We start from the raw sequence: 22,453 nt of genomic DNA, 5'->3' as shown, positions 1-22,453 counted from the left end.
AAAACTGCCTTCCAAACCCCCCCCCCCCCCTACATTTTTTTCTGGAATAGCCCTTAGCATAAACTGTATCTTTGTCATATATTTCTGTAGCTTTAATGATATGATTAATGCTTGTCAAGTTTGTATTTTGTTGTTAGTTAGAGCATTATAAGCTCTAATGCTTTAGCATAAACTGTATCTTTGTCAATGATATATTTATAGAATATCCAAGAATTCAAAAGTTGAAAAATATTCATATCATACTGAACAATTTTTTGAAGAATTAAATGCTGCTTTTTGTAAATTCATTGGGGTGTAAAAGCTTTGATAGAAGTAGAGTTTGTATTTCGTGCTTCATCCTAAAAATGTGCGCACGTTCAACGCTTTTACAACCCTATGAAATTACTAAAAGAAGCATTTAATACTTATAATTACATTTTTTAGCTAGGATCATGAAAACATGATTTCTATCAAGTTTTTATTTAATTTACCTGTTCACTTTATTGTGGGACCTCGTGTCATCATGAATGTTAAGTTTCATTGTATAATGAATGTCAATTTTAGAAGGACGCAAGATTGCTGTTAGCCAATCAAAATAACGTATTATAATGAAACATACATGCGATGTAATTATTCACGAATGCAAAGTATCTCCAGTGAATTTTCAGTGTAGGTTGATCACCAGTTATTTATAAGGTTTTTAAATTAAAAGTTAGATAATGTTTTATGGTTGTATGATGTTATAGGAAGAAGTAGCCAAATTGCTGAGATTTGAGTCATCTAAGTTACCTCCTGGTGAAGTAGTTAGTTTGACTGATTATGCAACTAGAATGAAGGCTGGTGCCAGAAATATATACTACCTGTCTGCACCAAGGTATACATAATAGGAGATAACGGATACATTAAATGATCCTTATGTTAACTGCAAATATTTTATATTAGTAAAACTTAATAGAAAGTCTGGCACGACATGGTTATTCCTAGTTTATGGTAACATTTTGTTGAATTACACATATTGTCCATGTTGTTACCTCAAGCATCGAAAGAACAAACAACACAATGAAAAAGTTAAGCAAATGAAGGATTTAACAATAAGGACTTTCCGCACATAGGGGACAGGTAAGATCTTAAAAATATAACAAAATGGAAACACAATACTAAATAGTTTCAATTCATAACACAAAATCTACACAATAATGTAAAATGCAAAAAAAGCATGTGGTATTTCATTAAACAGATCAAATTTATTTCAAATCCTATGTTCCCATTCAAAAGCATTGATCATAAAAAAAACTGGGGTTACCCCACAGGCACTTGTCTCAGAAAAAAAATTTCCTATATACCTTAATATAAGGTATATAGGAAAAAAAATTTCCGAGACAAGTGCCTGTGGGTTACCCCTATCACTAACAACAAAAATACAATTCATGGAAACACAATAAGGAATGGTCACTCTTAACATGTTATTCTTAGATATGGTTTTGCCACTTTAGGTAAACAGCTTAGTTTATGTGCTTATTTATGAAGTCAAACTTTTCAATGGCCTTGATGGTGAATCATTGATTCATATCAAAGTTAAAACCTGTACAATACGTTTGATCCATATCATTTCCATTACAAGAAATACTCGTTTACTTTACAATAATTTCTCACATGATTTAAATGTTTTATAAGCTAACTGGATCCCTGCATCATTGAACTGATATTCTAATGTACATATTTTATCATTTAAAAACAATTATTCATGCAGTCATAAGGAATTTATCCTTATCATTCCTTAGTTCAACGAAGATTTTATGCAGAACAAATGCACAAATGATTAAACAATGTCACCTTAAATCAAACCCTTTGATAGAAAGATAACAATTGGAATCAAGATTATTGTATATATGTAGTCTTCTGAAAAAGTTTAAAAGTACCTTCTTGATTGGACATTTATGAAAAACCATAACTTAACTTAATTTTTATAAATGAATGTCTAATTTTAGTCGACAGCTTGCCGAGACTTCTCCATATTTTGAAGCTCTACAGAAAAAAGACATTGAAGTGTTGTTTTGTTATGAACCTTACGATGAACTTGTGTTAATGCAACTTGGCCAGTTTGATAAAAAATATTTGAAATCGATAGAAAATGAAATTCAGGAATCAAAAGAGGATACAGATACTGTTGATGAAAAAGATCCTGAAAGTCTGAGTCAAACTAACGCTGATGAACTGATGTCATGGTTAAGTGTCATTCTCACGAACAAAGTACAGAAAATCAAGGTATGTTACTTAGTGATATACACATAATTAGGAAAACAAAGCTTCTTAAACTAAATCAACATAAATTAATCCCTAACTAACCACTATACATTTATATGCATCTATTGGAAGTTGGCTAATTAGTATGTACTATGGGTTCAAGTTAGAAATAACATATTTAATAATTGTTGTTGATACCATTAAGTATTTTTCTAATTCTTGATACTTGAATATATACCTCTATGCGTCCAAAAAAGAAAAGAAAAACACAAAGTTTTGAATTCATACAGAAAAAAACTTTAACACATTTCCTCGTGCAGAGAAAGGAGTATAAATTGACATGACTGAGGAAAATGTTACAATAGCACATAGAATATCAAATAGAGCTATTATAATGCTTTGCTGCTTCTCAAGCTTAGGTTTTAATCAGATATTGTTAAAAAACAAAATTAACTCAGGCCTGTGCCCATCTAATTTTGGATTACAGGATTTAATATACAGCATGAATCTGATCATCAGTATGCAGATATTTCAATCACAGAAAACACCCTGGTAGCTGTAGGATTAAAACAAGATGCTTCATTCAGTTAGTAGTGTTTACAGTTAACACATCATAAAGGACTGATACTACACTATCAACTCATCCATACACCTTATCACAATTTAGTTATCTGACCCGCTTGAACTTATGACGTCAAATGACTATCACTTTTCCATTGTGGCATCAGATATTTTCTATTGTGAGTTCAAAATTTTACAGGAACTGTTGTGATGTCCAGTAATGGCGAACAAATGACGATAAGGTGTATTCTACCTCAGAAGCTTATGATCATAAATATTGCTTCAACAAGAAAATTTTCATATTCAGCAACTTTATTGACTTTGTTTCAAGTTTTATCGGAACACAACAATTTGTTACAGTTTTATGTATACAGTGATGAATTTATTTTCCCACTTCACAGGTTACAAAAAGATTATCCTCACATCCATGCATTATCACAGTTGCTGAAATGGGAGCTGCAAGACATTTCCTGAGAACAACACTGGCAGATAAATCACAAGATGAACGATACAGACTATTACAACCCACACTGGAAATTAATCCCAGGTAAGTCAGACATTTCCTGAGAACAACACTGGCAGATAAATCACAAGATGAACGATACAGACTATTACAACCCATGCTGGAAATTAATCCCAGGTAAGTCAGACATTTCCTGAGAACAACACTGGCAGATAAATCACAAGATGAACGATACAGACTATTACAACCCACACTGGAAATTAATCCCAGGTAAGTCAGACATTTCCTGAGAACAACACTGGCAGATAAATCACAAGATGAACAATACAGACTATTACAACCCACACTGGAAATTAATCCCAGGTAAGTCAGACATTTCCTGAGAACAACACTGGCAGATAAATCACAAGATGAACGATACAGACTATTACAACCCACACTGGAAATTAATCCCAGGTAAGTCAGACATTTCCTGAGAACAACACTGGCAGATAAATCACAAGATGAACGATACAGACTATTACAACCCACACTGGAAATTAATCCCAGGTAAGTCAGACATTTCCTGAGAACAACACTGGCAGATAAATCACAAGATGAACGATACAGACTATTACAACCGACACTGGAAATTAATCCCAGGTATGTCAGGCATTTCCTGTGAACAACACTGGCAGATAAATCACAAGATGAACGATACAGACTATTACAACCGACACTGGAAATTAATCCTAGGTAAGTCAGACATTTCCTGTGAACAACACTGGCAGATAAATCACAAGATGAACGATACAGACTATTACAACTGACACTGGAAATTAATCCCAGGTAAGTCGAGACATTTTCTGAGAACAACACTGGCAGATAAATAACAAGATGAACGATACAGACTATTACAACCAACACTGGAAATTAATCCCAGGTAAGTCAGACATTTCCTGAGAACAACACTGGCAGATAAATCACAAGATGAACGATATAGACTATTACAACCAACACTGGAAATTAATCCCTGGTAAGTCAGACATTTCCTGAGAACAACACTGGCAGATAAATCACAAGATGAACGATACAGACTATTACAACCCACACTGGAAATTAATCCCAGGTAAGTCAGACATTTCCTGAGAACAACACTGGCAGATAAATCACAAGATGAACGATATAGACTATTACAACCAACACTGGAAATTAATCCCAGGTAAGTTGGGATTATAGGAATTGTCAAACAGAAAATGTAGCCAAGGCTGTTTGTTGGTAATAAATATTCATCAGGAAATAACCATGGTTGTATTACATTGAAGTTGTTATTTAACAATTATACCTGAAACTTGTTTGAAAGTTTCACATAGCCAAAAATGCATTTCAGTTATCTCCATTCTGATGATACAATGTATATATACAAAACATTCAAATTAAGACATAACGTAAGTGTTATATTCAGTGTCATATATTTATCTAAATCCTGTATAAATTTGTTTTGATCTCTGGGACAATAACATTATGGTGTCATTAATATGCTTCCTATGTCAATCATAAACATAAAAAAATTATGTGTGTCGCTTCAGATCAAACCAAAATTGAACGAAAGGAACATTTTCAGCTGAGACAGCTGATTATTTTTCTTATCATTGAAGAATAAATCACTGAACAATGATTTCAGAATTAAAATTCATTGCTTTCCTTAGATATAGAATGGTAAAGCACAAATTTTACAAATCAATGATGATTTCCAATTAAAATCATGATATACCATTTAACTGCCTTTTTCAAATTCTATGAATACTTTAAAATGTATTTTCCATATAACAAAAAATTAAACAAGAAAAAGGGAAGAAAAGTATATTCACTAAGCTTATTTGTTTGAAAAGAAAGAAAAAGTTTTAGAAGCAAAAAAGGGATGACAAAAAGTTAACTGTGTTCTGATGATTTTGTTGTGTACAATAAACATAAAACAGTTTTTCTCCCGAAAATTGCACCATTTGTAATCTTGATTTAACTTATTTTTTTTATTGCTTTAATACTTGACAGAGTATGAGAATATCCTATCACAGACTAGAATTACCTGTTGAAAGTTATATACTATTGGAGTCAAAAGTAGTGACAATTGCCTGTTGATATATAACTATAAAAGAAATAACTATAATTTTATATTTTTCAGTCATAAATTGATCAGAAAACTGTTCTTACTGAAAGAGAGTGATCCTGACTTGGGAAGATTACTGGCTGAACAGGTTAGTTTGTAAATGATATTAGCAAAAACTACACGAGAGAAAGAGGAAAATGTTTATGGTCAACATAATAAGAATTTTATATAAACCATAGATGTACTATTTTAATTGTAGTCCTTCAGTCTAAAAATTGCCTGGGAGTTATTAAGCAATGAGTAGAAGTCCTTTACCATTTCTTTTCTCACTTATTGGAATACCAAAATATCAGTTTGATGTACTAACTTGGAAACAGTAAACTGGTTTATTTTCCCAGGCATTGAAAGTAGAAACATTGATTAAACTTTTTGTAAGATGTCTTTCTGGTTTTTTATTCTAATCTGCCTAAAAGATAATAAATTACTAGTAATTTTAGTATTTTTCCTAATTTTATCTTGGAGAAAGAAACAAAGTTGCCTCAGGTTACCTTCTTTATCATATATATTATGCCTCTATAAAATATCAAAGGAAATTTGATATGATTGCCAATAAGACAACTATCCGTTTGAATAACAAAGGAATTGGATGTTATCAATTATTGGCCACCCTATATATAAAGTTCTTCAACATTGAATAACCAATACTGTTTAGTCAGCTTTAAAAGGCTTTGTAGTTACAAGTTACCTTGTTTCAGTGATAGATTTTTCAGTGATGAGAATGTTTTATCTTTGATATGTATGTTTGAAGCATTTCCTTTTATTTTGTATTTCAGTTGTACGAGAATGCAATGATTGGAGCAGGACTTTTGGATGATCCACGTGTAATGGTTGGACGACTTACTGAACTTTTAGAAAGAGCTTTGGATAAAATTTAATATAGATTTTAATATTGTGTGTGACTATGCTATCAAAATAAAATAAAGTAACTTAAATATAATTTATTATTTAACAATAGTGTTTGAAAACAGATTACTTAATGAAATTCTGTAAAACATTACTGAATATATATTAAAACTGTTGTAAAATTTTTCTAAATGTGCTAAAAAGAATCAAAATGTGATTGTATTCATTGTGCTTTTCTTAAATCCTCCAACATATGGAAGTGTCCATCTACTTTTATTGTACCTCCACTAGAAGAGTGAGTGTTATACAATATTCTCCTTATCCATCTTTGTAACTATGTCATTAATTTTGTTTCATTAAACTTGGCTTCTATATAGAGGTATTGGTAGTTGGTCATATGATGAGTTGCACTGTTGATTGAATTTACACATCTGTCGGACAGTCACCATCTTGTATTTGATGCCATGAATTTTATAACTTCTGAGCATGGTAATTTTCTTCACACATTACTCAGCTTCTATATAGCAGATTGATTTCAAATTTGGTCTTCAAAGTTTATAGTACCTACTGTGAATGCACTTTCACTTATTCAGTTTGCTCACTTTAATATTCAATGTCTAATACCGCTTGGAGTATACTTTTCATGAGATTGCTGTTATCTTTTTGTTTAAACCTATTTTTTCACTCTATAGAAAGCGGTATGTATTTCAGTTTTAAATTAATGGCTCTTAACATCCTTTGTTTCTTACTCAAGAGAAATAGTTAACAGGTAATTCTTAGTTCACCTAACAGTTAGGCTAACACTGAATTTTTTAAAGTGTTAAAAAATAACAGCTTTTGTTGCGAAATAGGAAGCACATTCGTCCTTAGTTAATTATCAAATATCAACCCAAATGAAGGAAGGAAAGATTTTATTGAGACTTTTGCTGCACTTCTGGTATAAAACATGCACAATTTCAAGACAGAAGGTTGAGATTCATAAAATTATTGTACAAAAATGATTTTGTCTTGCTGGCAAGTTATTCTCAACAACATTACATAGAGATATCAAGTCTGCTAATGTTGAACACAGTTAATGAAAAGTTATAGAATTCTGAAGAAAAACTGGGTATAGTTATGGTGTAAACAGATGCCTTATGAGTTATAATCTGAATTTATATCTGCTGTCCTTGACCTTATTTTAATAATTCAGTAACTGCATAATATAAAACCAGACTCTTATCACATGGATATTTAGGCCCTATTTATGGCCATTATGTTTTCTAGTCTTTTTGTCCGTTCCTCTATCTGTTTGTTCATTCATCCGTCTGTCCCTCTTCATGTTAAATTTTTTGATTTAGTTGGAAGTCCAATCAACTTGAAAATCAGTACACATGTTCCCTATGATATAATCCTTCTTATGTTAATGCCAATTTAGAGTTTTTATCACAATTTCATGGTCCACTGAACAAAGAGAATGATAGTGCGAGTTGGGCCTGTGTACTATGGACACATTCTTGTTTTCTTCAATTTTATTTAATGAGTAGAAGGATACAATCTATAGTATATAAAGTCATTGCAAGGAATACTGGGTTTTGTCTAACCCAGTGTAGCTTTCTTGATAGTCTATAAATGAGTGGTGAAAGATAGGAGACATACAAACTTAAATGTCGAAAACAGACAACACCATGACTAAACAAGAAAAAAACCAGAGTGCACACGCTGAAATGTCTCGCCTTCTTTACTAATCATTGATATATAGTCCTAAGTATAAAGCTTTATTAACACTAGTACTGTCACATAAACTTAACATTGACCAATGAACCATGAAAATGATTTCATGGTCAGATGAACCATGCCAGGCAGGCATGTACAGCTAACAATTCTTCCATACAATAAATATAGTTGACCTATTGCTTATATTTAAGAAAAACAGACCAAAACACAAAAATTTAACTATAACCACTGAACCATGAAAATGAGGTAAAGGTCATATGACACATGCCAGTTGGACATGTACACTTTACAGTCCTTCCATACACCAAATATACTAGACCTATTGCTTATATAGTATCTGGGATATGGACTTGACCACCAAAACTTAACCTTGTTCACTGATACATGAAATGAGGTCGAGGTAAAATGAACTGTCTGACGGGCATGAAGACCTTGCAAGGTATGCACATACCAAATATAGTTATCCTATTACTTATAATAAGAGAGATTGTAACATTACAAACAATTTTCTACATTTTCTATGTTCAGTGGACCATGAAAATGGGAGAAAATCTTTACTTTGGCATTAAAATTCAAAAGATCATATCATAGGGAACATGTGTACTAAGTTTCAAATTGATTGGACTTCAACTTGATCAAAAACTACCTTGACCAAAAAAACTTTAACCTGAAGCAGACAAACAGACATATGCAGAGACCAGAAAACATAATGCCCATTAAATTGGGCATACAAATCTACACTTTTTTTCAAGTAGAAAAATGAAAATGAGGTCAAGGACATTGGACATGCAACATGAGGCATCCATATACAAAGTATGAAGCATCCAGGTCTTCCACCTTCTAAAATATAATGCTTTTTAGAATTTAGTTAACGCCGCATCACTATCACTATGTCGTGCTTTCTGCACCCAAAACACACAATAGACTGAAAGACTAAGCAACACAAACCTCACTAAAAACTTGGGTTGATCACATGTGCTCTTGACGGGTAAGCTGTATAAGCAAAAGGTTGGCTATAATGATTTTGAGATGTGCATATTCATTAGTTCATCTGAAATTGACCTCATTTTCTTGGTAAAATTTTAACTAAACTTCAAGGGTCCATCTGACCTTGACCTCATTTTCTCAGTTTGAAAACGTACTGTGAACTTCCAACATTAAAATAAGGCTCATCAACAAATGTGCCTATCAGCTTTCATGATAACACTACCGTATGCTGATATCAAAACCTAATGAAGGTTCAAATTGTTCTGATTGAATTAAAAGGTCACCTCAAGTTTGTGTTCAACCTTCTTATCAACCTCCTTGATAGTTTTATGCAAACATGCTCACCTCTTTGTATGGGTTCATCTCTGGCTTGGCCAAATCAAATTTTGAAAAGCGTAATTGTCAATTCACCACGATAGCATATAAATTATTGATGTGTTACATATTTGTTTTTCATTCATTTTCTTTGTACATAAATAAAGCTGTTAATTTTCTTATGTGAAATGTTTTACATTTGTCAATTCAGGCCTTACATTTGTATATAACTGACTTAAGCGGTATGGGCTTTGCTCATGGTTGAAGGCTGTATGGTGACTTGCAGTTAATTTCTGCGTCATTTGATCTTTTGTTGAGAGTTGTCTCAGTGGCAATTATACCACATCTTTTTTTATATGATCAGGTGATATTTTTTGGTTGTCCCTTCTTACCTCTTTCCACATACAACTATTGTATTTCATTGACCAAAGGGATAAACAACGTCCAATGACAGAACATATATTTGATTTATGTCTTAAAATAAAATAGGCTGCATAAGAAAGGAAACCTAGACCACAGTGACACAATATCTGTATATCTAATATGGGCCTTTGAGCTGCAACAAAGACCATGACGACAGATATGGTTATTTCAATTTATTTTATTGTACATTGTTTATACCTGTAGAAACAGGTTTTTATCAAACAGGTATAACAGGTAATTACATAATATCTCTATCTATCCTGACAATACATTCATCTGATTATTATGTACTAAACGACAAGAAAATTGAAGAATTATAAAAGTGGATTATTTCCCCTTGGTTTTCAAAATTTTGTTTTTTTGAGTGTTTTTTGTAATATCAAACTCCAATGAAATTTACTGCTTTGTTTGTATTCTAATCCTTTCAGCTTTTTGACTTGCTTTTTATATGTATTTGAACATGGATTTTTCAAAATTGTTTTTTTCAATTTTTCCACGCTAAAATACATTTCTACATCCAATTAAGAGGAACAAATTTAATCTTTGACAAACTTAACACCCAGATCAATAAATACTTTACTGGCACACACTACATATAATTTATCCTTTAATCACAGTTTATAAATCATAATTTCGGTAAAAATAATTTTAAATAAATTATATGAATAAATATCCAAGAGACAAGAGAAAATAAAAAGAATCAAATAATACTTCTAAATAGTTATTTAGTTGTATGTTATAATCTTGATTTGTCCATTTACCTGAATACATTGGTAATATTCAATACCTCTATAACTAGCAAATGATTTTATTTTAATTGATATATCATTTCCGACTCCTTATTGTTGTCCTTTTTGGCATATAACCATTTTAAGGGACTTCCTAACAGATCATTCTTTTAATAGATGAGACAAGGGAAATATTTGGCAACATTTCATTTTTTGAGAAAAACAAAGAATTGCTAATTATTTCCCTGTTTAACAACTATTTAACACAAAAAAATCAGTATCACATTTTTACCTGTAATTGCAGAAATTAACAAAATGTCATAAATGAGAACAAAACATGATATATTTACATCTAAAATGAACTTGTTCTAACAGTCATGTACAATAACATATGCACAAAAAAAATCCTGATTAATTAAAATAATGCATTGCTTGGAATGTCATAAGACTTATTTACTGCAAAAAATAATTGAGACATTTTTAATTAAAAAATTTCTGATGACCCCATACTCAAGGACAAATTTTGTCATGAAAAGCAAAACAATGTGGACTTTATCCAGACAATACTCTATATATATATGTATTTCACATAAACAAAGATTGTTTCAGTGAATGGATTTCAAATGTTCTTGCATTAAATGATATAATAGGTCGATGAGGTTCAATTAATACATTTAATTTTATTGATGAATCTTGGAATGAAATATTTTAATCAAAACGTGTTCACCTAGTAATTTTTTGTCTAAAATCTATCATTGAACTAATTTGTTTGTATTTGGTCATTAAAACGGCAGAAATTGCTGTGAAATCCATCTAGCACTGTTTTGTGTGTGTTTGAGCTATGTAGGATTCTTACAACCAATTCATTTTAAGCAGGCAAAACAAATGGCAACTAGTGTAAATGTATGTGTATGTTAAACTGTCTCTTATTTAACCCTGATGACCAGCATATGTTATCTTTGGCGAGGTACATTTCCATTCATACAACTCACACCTCGTTGCACTTTATTCCACTTAATCTTTACATGCAAACAAAAATGACCTATTATAAACACAAAAATCTGAGGTTGTCATGGTGATTTCACCTCAAATTTTTGTGTGCAACATTTAGAAGTTAACATTAGAGAGAAAATAAATAACTATCCTTGTCGTGTGGCCAGAATTAGAGCTACAATAAGTCCATAAAGACCCAGTACTTCAGCAAAAATAAGGATTAAAATCATTCCTACAAATAATCTTGGTTGTTGCGCCGTTCCTCTTACTCCAGCGTCACCAACAATACCAATAGCAAATCCTGCAGCCAGACCACTCAAACCTACACTTAAACCAGCACCAAGATGACAGAAACTCCTGCAATAACACAATAATATTTTAAATGTATACATTTTCATATCATTATAAAATACATGGAGAATGTGTCTATGGGTCACAGTTGCCTGGCCAAGTCGTAATATGCATGAGTTAACTTCCACATACAGATGTAGGATTCAAGAACCAGTAGTAAGACCATTTTGTGATTATATTCATTGTGTACAAGTTTAATGACATTTGGTTGAGGTAAACTAAAATTAGAGAATGGAAAAGACAGAATTAGCAATTCTTCCATTTACATAGGAGCATAACTGACTACAATTACACTACAGTGATGCCATTTAATTTCAAAATTCATCTGTGTTTTGAGGTAATAAGCATTGTGTACCATTATTTCAAAATGTTTGTCTCTCATACAAAAATCAGTATTATATGGGTTTTTTTTACTTGACAATCATCACATCTACATAATTGATTTACAAAATTAATTAGTGAATAAGTTTCCTGATTTGTTTTTCTCTTGTGTGAAGTAAGTTGGTGCTTTGATATCTCCTGATATATATATTTCTGAATACTTACTTGAATAATGTGTAACTTTTGTCAATACTGTTAGCAATCAAAGCAGCCACGACCAGTCCATAAATAGCCAAAATACCAGCCATGACAACTGGGATGACAGATTTCATAATCAACTCTGGTCTCATCACTGACATGGCAGCAATTCCAGTTCCAGATTTTGCTGTTCCATAGGCAGCTCCAAGGGCTGAAATGATAAAATATTAAACATGTTACTATCATGACTATGGTTAAAAAGTTCAAAAGGATAGTCACAATGTTTGCAATATTTGCAAACAGTAAGGTGACAATTCAATTAGTAATACTGTAGTGCTACTGGCAAAGAAGAAGCTTGTGTAAATGTAGTTATTGTTGCAACAACACTCTGGATGCCTTAATTCTTTTACAAATGTATGTTTGCTTTGATTTATCATTATTGTGTGACATGATTGCTTCCCTTGAATAGCAATTGCTACCTCCATTTTGCTATAGTAAAAGGTGTTGCCAGTCTAGATTGTAACATATAATATGTACTGATTGTATATCAAAATCAATAACTGTGAAACAATTAATAAATGAACATTTTGAAAAAAAGTGAGGAATAAAATATTAAATATCAAAAGATTTTTTTTTTTTTCTATTTTAGTCTCAGTTTATGAAATTACTCAAAATTTTGCCAAAAAGTTGGTGTGGGAAAATGTCAGGATTCAATACTAAAATTACTAAAACTAGAATATTAAAATTATGGGCAGTTCTTTTGAGGAGTAAAAAAACGGTGTCAAAAAGGTAACTCTAATTTGAGTCTAAACACAAGTCTATCCTAATTTTGCTGAAATTAAATAGCATTCCTATACAATTGTTTTGGTTACAGTCTTGAACATGATCATCGATGTACACCTTTGAATGTAGAAATACAATCAAGGATAACTGATTGACCTTGGAGAATTAATGAATTTGTTTAAATTAAAATTATAAAAAAATCAATGTCAGAGTTATTTCTGGTCATGCTGGTATTCTATTTATATTGGATTTCACACTACCAGACACAAATCAGGATTTGTTTTATTTCATTGATTAACAATATTTTATTAATGAACATGATGATATCTATGGTTCCTTAGGCCAACATTAAAAATATCTTTGTTTCCCCTCCCCGACTGAGGTTATCAGGGTATGGGTCGGTAGGTAGGCAAATTATTTTATTTTATTTCTCGATATAATTTTTTCTATATTGAATTTTTACAAAATTCAACAGGTAAGATAAGTCAAGAAAAGTTGGGTATTCCCTGATTTCAGTGTACATCCATGTTTTCTGGTGTTAAAAACTGTATACACTTTTTTCAGGGACCTCTTTTTTTCTATTTATTTTATGGTATGAAATCTACGCACGTTTACTATAGCATTGGAAAGATATCACCAAAACCCAACATAGCAAAAAAAAAAAATTTTGAACAAGAATGGCCAATAAAATTTTTCGAGTCGCGTCGATTTTACCGGGTCGGTGGTGGGAGGGGAAACAAACAATATTTTATTTTTGGCCTTACTGCTCAGGCTTCAGTTCACATTTCTTTATTTTCTTCAATGTTTAATTTATTCAGTAAATTATTTTCCAACTTAATTTTTTGTAATGGAGATCTGTTTGTATTTTTTATCAGATTTTTTAACTCTCAGCTGGGTCTTCATTAACAAAATGCATTTATCAGTTTTACAAAATAACTGTCCAATTAATGATGAATATTTTTCAGAAAATGTCAATACTTTAAAACACTGCTTTATTTTGATCACAAATGCAAATGAAAATTGAATCAATGACTTGTTTTACAGTGAATTTTGGTTTTGATGGAATGTACATTGTACTTAAATGGAACAAGCCAGTTACAGTAGTAATAATTAGTGGGTGATTCCAAATATTGATTCTCCCCTTACAATCAATAACCAAATACATCTCTTCATTCAGTGGGAAAAATGTAGTTACCAAGGAGACAAATCAATTGTGGGAGGCCAGTGTCAGCAAATCAATGCTAACAAGCATTTTTACCAATACTCTATATATGAATGGATGCATTCCTCTTTTGGAGTATCGGGGAAAGTTTCACTTATAAGCAGGAAACTAATGTCAATATCTAAAACATTGGTATATAATTTTTGCCATCTCAAATCTAGTTGAAAATATAACTATTTGCAGGGCATGCACAATATTAATGCACAATATTAATTTGAAACAACAGCTACAATTTTTTTTATCATTTTATTGTTGTTTTTTCAGAGAGTGGTTGAGGGTCTGGCAAGGAATTAAAAAAAATATATATAATAAATTTCTTCCAAATAAAAATGTTTCAGAAGCCATTTGAATTAAAATTCCATTAAAAATGATAAGGACAAACATGTACATGATGTATAAGATTATATGGATTAAAAAAAAATCTATTTCCTTTGAAAAAACAACTGGGCCATGAGCGCATGATACACCCGTCTTCTTTGTGTGTGGAGTTTTATAAATAGTTTTTGAGATACGGCGTGACATGTGAAAACCCCTCTTTTTTTTACAAAAAAATCAATAACTCTAAAATAAAATTTTGAATCATCACCAAAAAGTATTCAGATCTTTAGATTAATATAACAAAGAATCGTTTAACGTTTTAAGCAATAATTATAAATCGTTTTCAAGATATGGCGTGACATGTGAAAACAAGTTATTGTCTGGAAACTAGAAAAATACTTATTTTGACCCCTTTTAGGCCCTTGTTCCTAAACTATTGGGACAATAACCCCCAAAATCAATCCAAACCTTCCTTATGTGGTTTCAAACCTTGTGTTTAAATTTCATAGAGATCCATTCTAAACTAAAGTTATTGTTCTTCGGACAACACTGACAACGATGTTATACCAATATACAAATGCAATATTTTTTGGGGGTCTTATAAACCCCCCCCCCCCTGTTTTAGTTATAAAGTGCCTTATCTCAAAAAGTTAAACCTTATTTTCGCCAAAAAGTATATAGATCATTTGACCATCATAAGAAACAACTATGTAAAGTTTCATGAAATTGGATAAGTGATTCTCAAGTTACAGTGCGACATGTTTATGCGGGACAGACAGAAGGATGACATTTGTATACCGTAAAAATTATAATACTTCAATTTTGACAGGCGTATAAATACAGTATAGTTTCTATTGATTGATTGGTGTATAAGTATAACACCACATTGGACACTTATGTGCTATTTCCTGGTGGTAGGTTTTTATTTGGTTGAGGAAGCCAGTCCCCAGAGAAAACCAGACTTTAAGTAGGAAAATTGGCAATATTCAATTAATCGAACTCACAACCTCACTGAAAGGCTCAGTGTTGACTGGCTGGCTAGAAATTACTGTAGTCAAATTCTTTAGACCACAGGCCAGTTGTACTATATATTTAGTTCAACTTAATACATACTTAATCATGGTAATACTTCCAGCAATTTTGCTCATTATAAAGGGAAATGCATAACCATGATAACTGAAGTAATAGTTAAAGGAAAAAGACAAGATTCAGCGTATTCATTAAGAACCGATTGCCGATTGAAATAGTCGTTTATAATCAAATCTCCATCGGTTGTTTTTCTGATGTCAAAAAAATATAAATCGTACTTTTAGTTTTAGATCGTCGGTCACTATCTAGCACAATCAAGATAGATATATAACGGCATTTCTGATTGGTTAATAAAATTAGATTTCCGGTAAAATAGATGCTGGTTGTTGAGTTCGCTGCAAAGTACTATCAGATTTTGTACTGAAACCAGGAAAAGTATGCATTAATAGTAATAACGAGATTTTGTAACCAGTCATTAAAAAAAAAGTGAAGCAGAGTCAGAAAAATGAAAAGGATTTCGGATTTTTTTCAAACGACAACGAAGCGAAAAAAAGGTGTGTTCTATGACATTTGCATTCAAATTATAATTGAGACACCCTCCTTGGTAATGTTCATGCAGTGCATGATCGTCGCCCTACCAAGAAATGAAAAAAAGAGCAATGTCCTGTCTCGTAAAAGCAGACATCACATTATTTTCATTATGTAATTTTCATTTTCTTGTTTTTAAGTCAGTGATAGAGCCTCTTAAAAGCACTCTTTATCTGTTTATTTTTACCATAAATCTTATGTATACCTGTCCCATGGCCTTTCTTTAAGTTTTGAAATAAAAGAAAAAAATTGTTAGTTGTCGGCATGTCATTGTGTAGCCTCATATATATCATAAATACTAGGAGCACTACCTGATACCAAGAGATATACGGTGTAAAGGAGGATATACTATTAGCACACACAATAGGTCTTACTTAACATCCCCAATCATACATGACACAATGAATGCTATTAAAAAAATGAAAAAGAAAACACACACACTCATGCTCCACAGTAATAATAATAAAAAATGAATGTCTTGCATTTTGCATTCAAGGATGTACTTTGGCAAGATTCTGGAATTTCTTTCAGATGTTTGATCTCTGTTTTTTTTCTCCCTATGATACAGGGTTAAATATTTTGACCCATGACCATGATGACCCCATTTTTCCTTTCTTAATTAAAACACTTCAATTAATAACTCACAAAAAAATATTTTAATACCAAGATTTTAAATTCTAGACTATTGTAATTTCAAAAGTGCATCCTTTTTGCCTTAAACAGTCCATTGAATTCATCATTTGATTTATTGAGATAAGTATTTGAAATCATTAATACTGAAAATTGTTTTCTATGGGTTAGAACTATTTGAATAATTGCATGTATACAGTTAAATTAAAAATATTTTCAACTAATAAAATCAAATCTAAATCTTTTCCTGAATGATCACCATGTCTTACAGAGTCATGCCTTCATCATTTTCCTCAAAAAATTGTAAACAACTTCAATAACTTGTTAGCTGAAAGTCTGGATGATATTATTTGATCAACTTTATATGAAAATATGACCATCTTGCTGCTCATTTACCTTATCATCATTAAAAAAAATGGTGTTTGCAAAGAACAAAATTAAAGTTCAGGAGCCACCCAGAGTGCAGGATTTTGCACCATTTTAAAAAAAAATTCTGGGGGCCTTGAGCGGCCCCCAAACCCCTCGCCGTGAGGGGCAACGAGCAAGCTCGTCGCACCGAACGGCTACGCCGTCCGCCGGTGTTGCCTGCTACTTTTATGATTTAGCCTCCTACTTTAAATCTTATTGACAACCCTGAAGATTAACAAAGTCATGATTATGACATCATCACAGATTAAATTAACTTTTTCATTTATATTTCTTCAAATCATTGGTGGAAAAATGACCACAGTATAATAACAAATAATTTCTCTAGAAAACCTTTCTTATCACCAGCATGATCACTATATTTAATTTACGCCAATTTTTTTTTATACATGATGACAAAAAAATCATGAACAACAAGAATGTGTCCCCAGTACACGAATGCCCCACTCGCACTACATTTTCTATGTTCAGTGGACCGTGACATTTAGGTAAAAACTCTAATTTGGCATTAAAATTAGAAAGATCATATCATAGGGAACATGTGTACCAAGTTTGAAGTCGATTGGACTCCAACTTCATCAAAAACTACCTTGACCAAAAACTTTAACCTGAAGTGGGACAGACGGACGGACGAACGAAGGGACGCACAGACCAGAAAACATAATGCCCCTCTACTATCCTAGGTGGGGCATAAAAATAGAGTAGGTACAAATGTCAATTTATCTTACAAACATTTCATTCTGGTTACTACTAGGGTATCAGTTGCAGTCTGACTTTGAATGGCATAAAATTTGTTTGGGTAGGCACTTAAAATTAGGGTACATTTGTACCTGGTAAGTACATGTAGAACCCTGTAGCAGAAACATGTGTATTATTTTTTGGAGGCCTTATATAACATGCTTAACTGCAAAAAACATTCAATATACATGATTTATAAAGTTCTTATTTTGGTGTGCCCATATTTCATGTTTTGTACTTGAGGAGTCCTGAGTCAACTTTAAAGTTGATACAATACAGGGAAAATACTGAAATTTAACAAAGTCCCTGAATGTTTTCATGGTTTGGTGCTACACTACCTAAAAAAGATATTTTTTTTAACCTAAAAACATCAATTACTTCCTTTTTTTTTTAGTAAGACATGCTAGGGTTACATGTACTTTCAAAATTCCACAAAACTTGTGGCAAATTGTCATGATTGTGGATTTATTACTAGCATTCCATTAAAATTTATGTCAAGCTAACTATCAATATATTTGATTTTTGTGTTGAGGCAGTGCTTAAGTGCTATTTTGTGGCAGCCATTTTTCATTTGTGGAGGAAACCTGAGTGCCCTGAAAAAGCCACTGACCGTTGATAGGAAAACTGACAATCCTAGTCAATGAAGATTGGAGTCAAGTGTTGACTGGCTAGTGTCTGTACAAGTGACACCAATATTCAACCAAAAAATTTTAAAAATTTGCTGTCATATAAAAATTAGCTTGAATTATACCAATTTACGGCTAATGCTGATTATGAATGAACTGGAAAATAACCCATTAAGAGGTTAAGGCTTATATGACCTTTTTGAATGCAACCCCTCTACCATAAATTTTCATTCAAATCATACATGATCATGACAATAAAGAGTTTTAAAAGAACATCATTGTGTACTGACCATTGTCACTAGCTGTACTGCACTCTCAGCCTCCTGCTACTGCTAGTGCACACATACTTTTTTGTCATTACACCGAATTTCTAACAAATTAACAATCATTAAAAAATAACACCACCTTTTCTGCCTGCTCAACTTATACGATTCATAAATATGCAGTTATATGTTTCTTGTGAAAATGATTACGTATTGAAAGTGAATCTGACATTGTGACAAACCTAATCAATTTTTTTTTTCAAGTGACTGGTCAAAATCTATTCATAGCCCTTTAAACTCACCACTAAAGGAAATTGCAGCAGTTGCTCCCATGGCTCCGAAGAAAGGGGTGTAAATTGGTTCTGATGACATGCTGTTGAATGTTTTTGTTCAGATGTAAACTTAAATAAATCCCTTTTTTCCGGCTATTTCGTCTCTGTTCTTTGCAAGATGGCGATGACGTTCAATCATGTGATTACACTAAGCGCATGATATGTTTCGCCTAATTTCATTGGGTTGTATAATATTTCTTTTTGTAGAAGCGGATCGCCAATGGTGTATTGCGAATAAAGCGAAATGACGCAAGTGTTTTCAGCGACGTCCGCAGATACCATTCAATTAAGTCTCTAGAGAAAACGGTCTGTGTAACACTTGTGTAAAAAAAAATCTTAAATATTTGGATTTTTCATCAAAGTTTTAAAATACCATATTCCATTTTTTTATTATTATTTTTTTTTAATTTTCAAAATTTCAACAATAATTTTAAATTTTGTTTTTAATAAATTTGATAGTTAATAAGATATTTGATCAAACTGCAAAAGTACGAAACTTAACGTGCAGTTTTGATTATTTCGCTTTTTGAAAGTTTTTTAAATTTTTTTTATTAAGATATCAACTTGAAGAGGATCAAAGAGGGGCGAAAGATGCCAAAAGGACAGTCAAACTCATAGCCTGATAGAAAATATACTGACAACTTCAACACAAGACACCAAAAACTGGGGGTGATCTCAGGTTCACCGGAAAGGTAAGCAGATCAAAAATATTCATGCTCCACATGTGGCACCCGTCGTTATATTACAAACCCGGTAAATAGTCTAATTTGGTTGGTCAAATTAGTGGTGAAAAAGGAAGTGGATTTTAGTTACGATATAAGGAACATATCCGATATGAAACCGGGTTATTCCATAATGATAATGGTCAACCAACTCGTGATGGCGTCCGTAAAATTTACAAAGGGATGATTTCAACTTCACCATTTGGAACGCTTGGTTTAAAAGCTTCCTGGTGAGCAGCAGCAACTCTCTATCAAGTCTATCATGATATGAAATACAAGCCTGGGAATATCGTATCAATTGGGAGATATTTACTCCGTATGCAGGCGCTGCTGCCGCGGGGATGTTGCTACATAGAAATGGAAATTTCACAATTTGGAAGCTGAAATCATCTCTAAAGTTTTGTTTTCAATCGACCCTCATTGTCAATTTCTAGATGTAAGTCAAGTTATGAGGCAGACTTAACTGTATCTGTTGTATCCTTTATCTCTAGTTCGATGGGATAAAATAGGATACGGGTGAAAAGAGGGGTACATGTATATGTAAATTGCGAAACGTAATAAAAGCAGCACGAAACGAAACGAAACGAACATGATGAAATGAACAGTTACTATTACTAAAAGTTAATGTATAAAATAAAACCAGGGCAAATAGTTGTAAGCGGTGAAAAAATGGTACAAAATGAATATTTCTCAAGTGCGGAGGATTCCGATTTTAAAACAAGAAACATGGCTCTGATTTTGATCATTCTTAGCTAGAAATTAAAAATAACACGAAATATATCAAATCAATTTTAATTGCAAAAATAAATAAATAAATTTGGTGTTTTTACTGTCTTCTGATTGGTTAAAATTATTAGTTTTATTTTCAATGTTGTGAATTTTGATGGCGACACGCCCACTCTGACATTGTGTATTCATACGCCAACATGTGTGTACGTTGTTATTGTTAATATAAATAATATAAAAAGTTCTTTAAGCCTTATTTTTGATAGAAATTTATTTATAATGAATGGCAATAATTTATTTTGATTTTATTGAACCATAAACACATTTTACATAATCCGCTTCGCGTATTATTCAATGTGAAGAGTCAAAAATTAGTTTTATGGTTCAATAAAATCAAAATAAATAATGGCCATTCATTAAATAATTTAACGAAGAAGTCGAGTGTTTAAACAAATTGGACATCACATGAGATAACAGTATCCTGAAATTTTTAAGGTATTGGCAATTTGCATTTATATTGAAAAAAATATGAAACTTGTCTAAATCTTCATCAAACAAGTTGATATACGTTTTTAGAATCTCTAACATAAGCTTAGCGTTTCAGATATATAATTCAAAACTATTTGGTTTTTCCAGCGCCCATCATTTCGGAGTAATAGTCAGTGAACACTGACCAACTCGCAGTAAAAACTGTATAGGTCAAATAATATGGTAGGGTTGGATATGTATATATTTTCTACTGAACATTTAGCAATAAAATAGCTCAATACACGTGTATTCTCTCAAATTTGATTTCAAATGTTGTTGTTTAGCTGATTTCGTGATCAATATTTTAATTATATTGTTTAGTTTTACGACTTAATTCTTACTATCTGCAACCATGTCGGCATATAAAATCATTGAATGAATATTTTGAACGATCATCTTAAACCTTTTATCAACTATTTCGGTTGTTATAAATCGTTGGTCTTCAAAACTTCGGCTTTTGAGTGTTCCTATTTTAGCCGGATAGATCCAGAAAAGCGCTTCGGACGCATGCAATTCTTAACGTTTTGCTTTCATTTTTTATCGATTGCATGACCATGCTGACGAACATATATTGCCTTGTTTCATTCATTTCAGTCTAAAGTATATTGGTACGGTATAGGAATACTGAATTCATGGTGACGCAATGAACGTTGTGCTAGCCTCGAATGTGGTAGGTTGTTGATATCTTTTTATCACACTGCTACCCGCTTTACATGTTGCAGTTTAGAGTAAGATGAAATATTTAAAAAAAATCCAATTAAGATAAAAGTTAAGAGTATTTGATAAAAACAGCAGCAAAATTGAAAAAAAATCACACTGGAAATGTTTCAATTTTACATACCGGTTTGAAAATGAGTAAAGATTTTTTTCAAAAGAAACAAATTCGTTGTCTTGGTGTCATCAGTGGTGTGTACGGAATTAAATTTTACACCAGTGTAAAATTCGATACACCCCTGATTACAGCAAGGTAACTAATAATACCACCAGCCATATGCTAGACACTAATGTTTTCACGAAGATCTCATAATAAAGCACTCGGTCATACTTACTAAAAGCAGTGGGTGCATGGGTCTTATAAGCAATTAAACTTCATGACTACAGGAGAATAAAAAAAATGAAGAATCCAATCTGATATCTTTAAACCTCCTTTGTAAAGAAATCTTATCATTTCATATGTAGAAAAATGCTACAAAATTAGAAGTCATGGGAATTTAAACATGTTAAAGAAACTTAAACTGAGGCAATTTTTTTCAA

General features: G+C 32.0%; 2 protein-coding genes across 2 annotated transcripts in view; one reads left to right on the top strand and one right to left on the bottom strand.

The window, feature by feature from the left end:
• The window catches only part of LOC143085640 (heat shock protein 75 kDa, mitochondrial-like), a 28,755-nt gene extending 22,145 nt beyond the window's left edge, over window positions 1-6,610 (top strand). Inside the window, exons 13-17 of the mRNA XM_076262115.1 lie at window positions 726-853; window positions 1,968-2,244; window positions 3,186-3,331; window positions 5,409-5,481; window positions 6,167-6,610. Of these exons, the coding sequence (XP_076118230.1) occupies window positions 726-853; window positions 1,968-2,244; window positions 3,186-3,331; window positions 5,409-5,481; window positions 6,167-6,268 (726 nt within the window). The 3' untranslated portion in view covers window positions 6,269-6,610. The remainder of the gene's footprint in view (window positions 1-725; window positions 854-1,967; window positions 2,245-3,185; window positions 3,332-5,408; window positions 5,482-6,166) is intronic.
• Window positions 6,611-9,837: 3,227 nt separating this feature from the next.
• On the bottom strand, window positions 9,838-19,375 carry LOC143085641 (V-type proton ATPase 16 kDa proteolipid subunit c-like). Its single transcript, XM_076262116.1, has 3 exons — window positions 19,194-19,375; window positions 12,296-12,479; window positions 9,838-11,755 (listed from the first exon to the last, which is right to left on the bottom strand). The coding sequence occupies exons 1-3, from the start codon at window positions 19,261-19,263 to the stop codon at window positions 11,545-11,547; spliced, it is 465 nt and encodes a 154-aa protein (XP_076118231.1). The 5' UTR covers window positions 19,264-19,375; the 3' UTR covers window positions 9,838-11,544.
• Window positions 19,376-22,453: the final 3,078 nt, after the last annotated feature.

The sequence above is a fragment of the Mytilus galloprovincialis genome, chromosome 8 (assembly GCF_965363235.1).
Source record: "Mytilus galloprovincialis chromosome 8, xbMytGall1.hap1.1, whole genome shotgun sequence".
Taxonomy (NCBI): domain Eukaryota; kingdom Metazoa; phylum Mollusca; class Bivalvia; order Mytilida; family Mytilidae; genus Mytilus; species Mytilus galloprovincialis.
Note: the sequence above shows the minus strand (reverse complement) of the source record. Positions and strands in the feature narration are given on the sequence as shown.